General features: G+C 33.8%; 1 protein-coding gene and 1 long non-coding RNA gene across 2 annotated transcripts; one reads left to right on the top strand and one right to left on the bottom strand.

The window, feature by feature from the left end:
* Positions 808-5,411, bottom strand: LOC107628440. The gene is made up of 4 exons (XR_001617789.2): positions 5,095-5,411; positions 2,124-2,715; positions 1,337-2,044; positions 808-1,252 (listed from the first exon to the last, which is right to left on the bottom strand). It is a non-coding gene; the product is annotated as an uncharacterized LOC107628440 (long non-coding RNA).
* On the top strand, positions 6,065-7,735 carry LOC107627530 (putative pentatricopeptide repeat-containing protein At1g12700, mitochondrial). Its single transcript, XM_016330362.1, has one exon. The coding sequence runs from the start codon at positions 6,065-6,067 to the stop codon at positions 7,733-7,735; it is 1,671 nt and encodes a 556-aa protein (XP_016185848.1).

Genomic DNA, 9,194 nt, shown 5'->3' with positions numbered 1-9,194 from the left:
TAGTCAAATATAGTTTTCTTATTGATATTTTCATTTTGATAGCTCAATTAAAATGAAGAATTAAATTATAAAAAAATAGAATCTTGAAAATTTAAAATTATATCTTTTGGATTGCGTGGCACATGTTAATAAAACTAAAAGAGTATATAAAAAGTGCATAAAGAGTACACAAATAGTACATGAAGAGCACATAAATAATACAAAAGATATATTAAGAAAAAAAAATATTGCATTCTTTTATATATGTGCATATCATTTTTTTTGTCTGTGTCTCGATCCCAAATATTGGAGCTGTTAATTCGTAAAATTAAAAAATTTAATTAATTTATTGATTATGGATACTGCACATCCATAGAATTAGCATATTTATCATAAAGCTTTTTGTATGCACTATGATTTAATTTGTGAATCCGATTTTTTTTTAAATAAAAAAAATTCTTCGTTTGTTTATTTTTTTTATATCATTCTACATGGATTCATTTTTTTGGCAAATTCATTATTTTTTTGTTTTGCATGGATCGAATCATAATGATTGATTCTAATTTTAATGGATCAAAAAAATTTTGTCATATGAATTTGTTGAACAGTTATAATTATGTCTTTTTTTAAGGACTGAAAAGACACCATTAAAATTTAATTTCTTTTAATATCAACACTTATAATAAATTTTTTTAATGCATCAATACTTATAATAAAAAATATATTTCTCTAATGTGAAGTAGCAAATTTAAAACATAGGATGCAAGTCAGACATTACACCTAGTAATGACAATGACAGCATAACTGGTATAGTAGCAACTTAACAAGATAGTATTCAACTTAAACTAACATGATCCAAAAAAAGGGTTTCATCCACAATAATCTGTCATCATTCCCTAAATTCAGAGTATTTCAAATTTAGATCCTTGAACTTGAAAGCTCATAACCAAAATACAAATTAAACTAAGACATCAAAAAAGCATAATTATTTGTCTTCAGACTGCATAGCTCTTCATCACTTCTTTCTTAAATGCTTGAAACTGGGATTAGAAATAAACTGGAACATCCTTGATGCAATACCCTTACTTGCAGCTGCAATTGTTTCTGTCGAGATGCCTTGATTTGGTCTATGTGGTGGTATAGGAGGTAGAGTGCGAGACTAGACTGGTGCAGGATGATGTAGTCTAATGATAAGCTGCTTGGATTTTGTAGTCGGTGCAATAGTTGCTCCAAAATTTGTTGCACCCTATGATGAAGGAGACGACATAGTATGCTACAAAGAGTAAACAAAGTTATGTTAGCATACCTACTTGTATAATGACACAAATGGTAGGTCTTTAACACCAATTTTACTCACCACATTAAACACAAAACTTGCTGCATTAGCTGCTGCCTGAGATGGATTAGAATGATCAACCACATTCTAAAATAATGAAAAAATAGCCAAACATAATTCCAAGTGTGTCCTTGTAGAATTTTAAAAAAGGCACATGAGCCCTTAGTGATTTTTAAAATATCCAACTTAGTCCTTATGGAAGTATTAAAAATCCTATCCAGTCCTCGCGATCAACAACTACTACATTATTTGATCATGGTTATTATCTGCACTTGTGGTACTGATTGCGAGACATGGATCTCATTTGCAGGTTAGTTTGATGTTTCAGAATTTGTTCTTGCCTTTGCCTTTCTTCTGTTTGGGTTGGTTAGTCTTATAGTTGTTGCTGCTCGAGGGCCTTTGCAAGTCTTGTAATTGTGGCCAATCTCTCCGCACTTGCTACAAGTAACCTAGAACATCTTCTTAACTTTGTTACCATCAGTTATGCTAGCTTAAGTTTCATATGGCTCTTTGCTTCTTCTCTTGACTGGTTTGCCAACTAGCCTCTTTAGCTTTGGGAGAACTAGATTCAGATAATTTGTTTCTCCTAATACTCCTCCAAATTAACAAGTTGTATGTAGTGTTAGTATGTTGCTATTGCTACCCCAATCTTAAGCAGTGGGTGAACATATGTCTCAGGTCTGGCACCCCTTCTAGCTATGGTATCAAGTGCATGAACGCAAGAAAGACCTACAAATACAATTTATTTAGCAAAATTCAAGAACAATTTGACAATTGATATTTAACTAATATAGTTTGGTGGGTGTACCAGTTAATTTCCAAGCATTGCAGGTATATTTGTTGGTGGACAGGTTGACAGAAAGCTTCTTGGAGCCTTGTTGAACCTCAGAGATTCTCCTTTCGTCGTCACCAACCCAAATTGGATGTTAATACCTGACGTCCTTCATTATATCATCAAGTCATTTCTGTTGAGTCAGTGCCACCTCAATTCCCATGTGTGTCTCCAATACTTGTTTGTATTTGGTCATTCTTCGCATGATATAGCATTGAAGCTCCTCACACATTGTAAGAATTGGTTTTGACCGGTAATTCACTATTTTTGCATTCCAAACCTCGCACATATTGTTGGTGAGGTTGTCACACTTTGGCCTGTGACTAAAGTGGGCTTTGGTCTTGCAAGCAAGGTCAAATTTGGATAGATAGCTCCATGCATCTTCATTGATCCTTTTCAACTTCATACTTTCTTGGAATTCGGCATCAATGGTACATTTAGCACATTTCCACACAATATTCTTGACTTGCTTATCCTTGTATCTATTTGTAAAATTCTTTCAGATATGCCTAACACAATTTCGGTGATGAGCATGCGGCATCACCTCCTTTAATGCAGGCAACAACCCCTAAGAGCAAGTAATTAAACACAAATAAACTTAGAATTGTTACATATAATCACAGTAGCAAGCATTTCTTAACCACCAGCGACCTAACATTTAATCATCCAATAATTCAAATAAATGACAACTCAATCTGTAACATATACTCACCAATTCAAATTAAACTTAACTACCACAGTTCTAATCTTCAATCAGTAAGTAAAATAAATAGTAACAACAACTTTACATTTGGAGTTATATAATATAGTCACCAACTAGTAACTTTAACAAGTTATTATCGTTTAAATTCAACAACTTTACATGTAGAGTTCAATAACATAATCAGCTACTAGTTACTTTTACGAGCTACTAACATTTAAGTTCAACAACAACTCTACATTTGGAGTGCTATAATATAATCACCAATTAGTAACTTTAACAAGTTATTATCATTTAAATTCAACAACTTTACATGTAGAGTTCAATAACATAATCTGCGCTACTAGTTACTTTTACGAGCTACTAACATTTAAGTTCAACAGCAACTTTATATTTGGAGTTCTATAATATAATCACCAACTAGTAACTTTAACAAGTTATTATCATTTAAATTCAACAACTTTTACAACTTTTACAAGCTATTAACATTTAAATTCAACTAATTTAGAACGTTATCTTTTGTTGGTCCGAGATTAAATTCTACCTATGAATATATTGATCTCCAAGGTTTTCTTGCAATAAGGTGAGGAACCACTTCCAACTCTCCTTAGTTTCACTGTCAACAACAACAAATGCAATCACGTAGAAGTGATTGTTTGCATCCTGACTTACAGCGAAAAGGAGTTAGCCCCAAAGTAACCCTTCAAGAAGCAACTATCAAATCTGAGTAATTTTCTACACTCAACTTTGAACCCCCTTTTACACGCGTCTAGTGAAATGTATAGCTTGTTGAACAACGGAAGGGACTAAGACATGGGGGTCACATCTAGAATGGTGGAGCTCCCTGGGTTACTCCTATGGATCTCTGACAGATAGTCCCTTAACTTGCTGTATTGTGTTATCTCGTTGCCAATCACATGCTCTCTTGCTTCCCTGAGGACCCTATATACCATCTTTCCATTAATCATAATATTGTAGTCGATCTTGATATACTCATAAGTCTCACTTAAGGTTAGGTGAGGCTGAGTTCAGAGCCACTTCTCCAGCTTCTTGGCTACCCACTTTTGACTTACCATGTTGCTTCTGAATTCTCTGGCACAAATGTGTTGTGGAATATAAGTCTTGATTTGATAACTCTAGAACTGATTATTCTAGGCACGGTATATAACACTATCACACTAAGCTTTACCCTATAGCTGTAAAGTAAAGGCGATAAAATATCACAGTACATTATCACTCGTCCCAAAATCTAAACACTAGATAGAAGATCTTAAATAAGTATTGCGGAGGTTTAGAAAGTTAGAGGAATAGTTAAAAACTAAAAAAAAAATTCTATTTTTGCAAAACAGAGTAGTTATGCATATGCATGCCTTCCGCGTATGCATGGATGCTGAAATTACCTGTGCCGCGTATGCGAGCCATCTCTGCATACACGAGCATGTTGAACAGAGTGGTTAGCCCGCATCGCGTACCACCTGCCGTGTATGCGAGCCTTCAAATTTTTCAATTGTCGGATATGCATACCCTCCGCGTATGTGAGAGTACTGGGCAGAACCTTTTTCTCGTGTACGCATGACCTCTGCTTACGCACGAATGTATGTGTATTTTTTCAAAAAGCTGCTAAGTGTAAAAAATTCAGTTTTTTACACAAAATTTCAAACGCGCATAACTTTTTTTTTAAAATCGTTTTCTGTCCGTTCTTTAAGCGTCATAAATTACACGAACCCAACTTTTATTTAAGATAAGTTTCACAAAATTTGAGAGTCCGAAAACTAAGTTATGACCCGTTGAATTTGGTCAAAATAGGTTTTTACCAGAATTTACCAAAACCTCTAGTTTTCAAAACTTCCAAACCAATTTCAATATATACCACACCAATCTCAATTTCAATATATACAAGAAATCACATGTTATTCCTTAGAAAATGTCCACCATAGTAAAAAACAGAAACTACAAATTTCTCCATCTAACTGCAAGAACAATATACTTATAATCAACAAACAGAATTATCAAACCCTAAACAAGTCTATTTTGAGAATTTTTATAAATGAAACCCAACCAAAGAATATAGTAACTACATGACAATATACTCTGTAATTGTCAAAATACAAACATGCAAAATCCAGTATATTCTGTAAATTGTCAAAATACACACATTGTGCTCTGTACTTAAACACTCATAACTAAACAACAAATAATTCAAATTGCTATAAACATATTCAACATAACAACATAATACATTCTCACTTTTTTCGACGAGCGTGTTCAACGGTCCTCACATTCACTTCAGTGAGTCTTGGCGCTGATCATTGCTGGCATTTTCAGAAGAGACGCACTAACAACACTCACTCAATGCTAATGTCGACGATGATCAACGTTCATCACGATGGTGCTGTGGAAGATATTGTGCGATATGATGATCTAGTGATGAAAGGGTTGAAGTGGAAGAGAAGAATGTGTGGGGTTTGGGGTCTTTTTCAAGTTAAATGGGTTGAAGTGAAGGAGAAGAAGCGCGACCTTCAATCTCCTAGAAAACGCAACGTTTGGCCCACAATTATGAATGTTGTCATTTTGATGACACGGACGAAGACTAATTTGTCCTTCCATGACACGTGTACATTTACCGGACATGCTGGACACTAAGTGTGCCACTTCAACTTTTTTCGGTAGCTACAAACGAAAAAATCGGTCTGAGGACTGTTTTAGCCGACAAAAAGAAACTATAGAAATTAATGTGTATATTAATTTTTATAGAAATTAAAATGTCCATTTTTAAAATATTTAGAGACTTGTGTGTGAATATTTTTTTGAAAAAATTCATAAATGATCATGATAATTATCTAAAAAGACAACGAATCTCTTAACAAAAAAAATATTCAACCTGATTCCTAATTAGTCTCTGTGTCAATATTTTTTTATTTAAAACCTCGTAGTTCTTTCGAGATAATTGTCAGAGACCGAATTTGATATTCACTCATAATTTCTCTTAAAACTATATGGAGAGAAAGCCCACTATCTTATTCGTAGAGGAAGCATCGCAATTCATAACGCGATCGTTCGGGGGGATTCAACAATTTACGTTATGAGAACAAAAATTTTGACCAAATCTATAAAGCTAACTTTAAACTGCATCAGGTTCATAGTTCGAAATTAGTCCTGCTACAGTTGTCGCGCAAATAAAATTGTTCATTTAAATGCAAAAATCACAACAGAGTTAATGAGGTATTGTGCATTTCGAACGTTTCATGCTAACGCTTGCTTCTTGTTCTCTTCCACTTCTTCTCCCTTTCTCATCCTTTCTTATTATTCTCATGTACCTAATCTTGATTATCACACGGTATCTGGGTTCAATCCTAATGTTGATGATGCTGTTTTCTCTTTCAATAGCCTCATCAATCGGCGTCATCCCCCTTCTCATGTTGAAATTGGTAAGCTTCTTAAGGCTCTTATTATGGAGAAACACTACCACATTGTTGTTTCGCTTTTTTCACAATTAGAGGTTAGGGGAATTGCTCCTAGCTTCCTTACTCTAAACATGTTGATAGATTGTTTCTGCCAAATGGGTCATACGGGTTATGCTTTTTCTGTATTGGGGAAGATTATCAAGATGGGTTATCAATGCGATATAATAACTTTGAACACCTTAATGAAAGGATTGTGTATTAACGGAAAGGTTAAGTCAGCTTTGAAATTTCATGATGAGGTCAGAGCACAAGGATATCAGCTTGATAAGGTTACTTACGGGACCTTAATCAATGGTCTTTGTAAGATAGGACAAACAAGAGCTGCGATCGAGTTGCTGCGAAAGCTAGAGAGGCAACCAATCAAGCTTGATGTAATAATATATAGTATTGTTATTGATGGGTTATGCAAAGATGGTCTTGTAAACGAGGCATGCAAATATTTCTCTGAGATGATTGCACGGGGAATTTCTCCTGATGTTGTTAGTTACAGCTCTTTAATTCACGGTTTATGCTGTGTGGATAAACTAGAAGAAGCTACTAAATTGTTGAATCAAATGGTGCAAAGCAACATGAAACCTAACATTTATACTTATAGCATACTGATTGATGCACTATCTAAAGAAGGAAAAGCCACAGAAGCCCATAAAGTGTTTCATTTGATGCTGCAAAGAGGTCTTAAACCTGATATTGTTACTTACAATGCTTTAATAGATGGGTATTTTCTTGCTAAGAATGTGAGTGAGGCAGCTACTTTATTTGATGATATGGTGAAAATGGGCCTGAAACCAGATGTTCAAAGTTATACTATCATGATTGATGGATATTGTAAGAATAGAAGAGTGGATAAAGCTTTTGCTTTGTTCAAAACTATGCCTCAAAGAAATTTAGTTCCTGATACAGTAACGTATAGCTCTCTTATTGATGGATTATGTAAATCTGGGAGGTTATCCGATGGGCAAGATCTTCTGGATGTGATGCATGCACGTGGTCAGGACCCTGATTTGAATACTTTCAATATCTTGTTAGATGGGTTGTTCAAAAGCAGACATCTTGAAGAGGCTATTGCATTATTTTTTAAAATTATTGGCAAAGGGATTCGTCCTAGTGTAGTCACATGTAACATACTTATTGATGGATTGTGCAAAGGTGGAAGACTTAAAACCGCACAACAGTTTTTCCGGCATATCCACATTAACGGCTACCAATTGGATGTCATAACATATAATGTCATGATTTCTGGGCTTTGTAAAGAGGACTTGCTCGATGAAGCCATGGCTTTGCTTACAGAAATGGATAAAAATAGTTGCTTTCCTAACATAGTAACTTATGAAATACTTATAAAGGCTCTTCTTGAAAGGAACGAAAATCATAAGGCAGAAAAGCTTCTCTGTGAAATGATTTCTAAAAGAGTTATGAGTCAATAAAGCATGGTATGTTGCATTTCCCATTGGAATAATTTTTTGGTCAATTTCTTTGATCTGAATATAAGATGTCTTGCTTTCTTATTGCTACTGATCAGTAATCTTGGAGTGGTATTAATGAGAACTTTTTGCAGTGATTCTCTAAGTGAGTAAGATTATTATTTTTCATGTATTTCAGTTTAAGATCTCTAGTTTGGTGTGACAATGCAAGCCTGAATTTGACTTGCTAGTGATTGTTAATTTATAGCTTAAAGTGCCTTTGGTTATTCTATGCCTAAACTGAATTAATTACTTTGCTTGCTCTTTCTTTTAATTAAATATGTTTAGTTTTTAGTGATGGGAAATAAAATTTAAATCTCTCTTGATTGCACTACCAGAATTGCCTTTGCTTTAATTTCTCAAGAAACATATTTGTCGTCTTAGGTTGTGTATGTGTACACTAATCAAATGGTTTGTAATAGTTTGCGATTCTAAAGAGCATTTTGTTGAGTGCACTAATTGATCAAATGGATAAATAGCCCTAGAAATTTTAATCTTATCGTATGTTAGAACTGCGGTTTGCTTAGATTCTTGAACTGAAAGACAGGGAAGAGGGAGCACAAATAAGTGAAGATAAATTTCCTTGTTATACTAAGCCTAGTTGAATTTCACATTTTCAAGAGAGCAGATTCTTGGAAAACACTCAAAGATCTGCAAAAGGTTTCACCTAGGACAAAAGTGGAACAAGCTTCAAAGGGAAAGTGTGACTTTTTTGCATGCATAGCCCTAAACCCTCAAGAAAACAATGGACAAAAAAATTGAATGCATAGGTATCTCATGATTTAACATGTTAACTTGTATGAAAATCCAGAGGAAAAGTATGATTTTATGCATGATGCAGGGAGCATAGAATACATTAATTGTTACTAGAATATCAGAAAATACCTATTAGTATTAGGCTTGTAACTTGTTCATTTGATTATGTTTTTATTGCAAATCAATGACAGAAAGAAGCATAATATTTCATGCATCTTCCACCAGCTTGGTAACCATCCATCATGCTATGATCAGGCGGAGTTTCATGCTATGATCAGGCGGAGTTTCATTAGGGCAATGGGGCATGGTCCTAAATTTTTTATAAAAAAATTAGTAATAATTTTTCAAAAAATAAAGAATAGTTGAGTTGGCTCAAATATTTTATTACAACCTAGAGTATTTAGGTTCAATTCCTATCTCATGCTTTTATTGCATAATAATTTTTAGTTTTAGAGTGGGCCTTTGTTAACTTCACAACACATCAAAATTAAAAGATAAAATCAAATCATATAAAAAAAGTTATCTAACAAAAAAAGATAAAAATAAAAAAAGATCATCTAACAATCAAATCAAATAAAAAAAGTTATCTAACAAAAAAAGATAAGAATAAAAAAAATCATCTAACAAAATAAAAAATAAAAATCATCTTCTCATTATAAAAAGCATG

This window comes from Arachis ipaensis, chromosome B02 (genome assembly GCF_000816755.2).
Source record: "Arachis ipaensis cultivar K30076 chromosome B02, Araip1.1, whole genome shotgun sequence".
Taxonomy (NCBI): domain Eukaryota; kingdom Viridiplantae; phylum Streptophyta; class Magnoliopsida; order Fabales; family Fabaceae; genus Arachis; species Arachis ipaensis.
This window is presented reverse-complemented; position numbering and strand designations above follow the sequence as displayed.

Coding starts and splice junctions, on each gene's coding strand:
- LOC107627530 (XM_016330362.1), top strand. CDS start 6,065: ATGAGGTATTGTGCATTTCGAACGTTTCATGCTAACGCTTGCTTCTTG.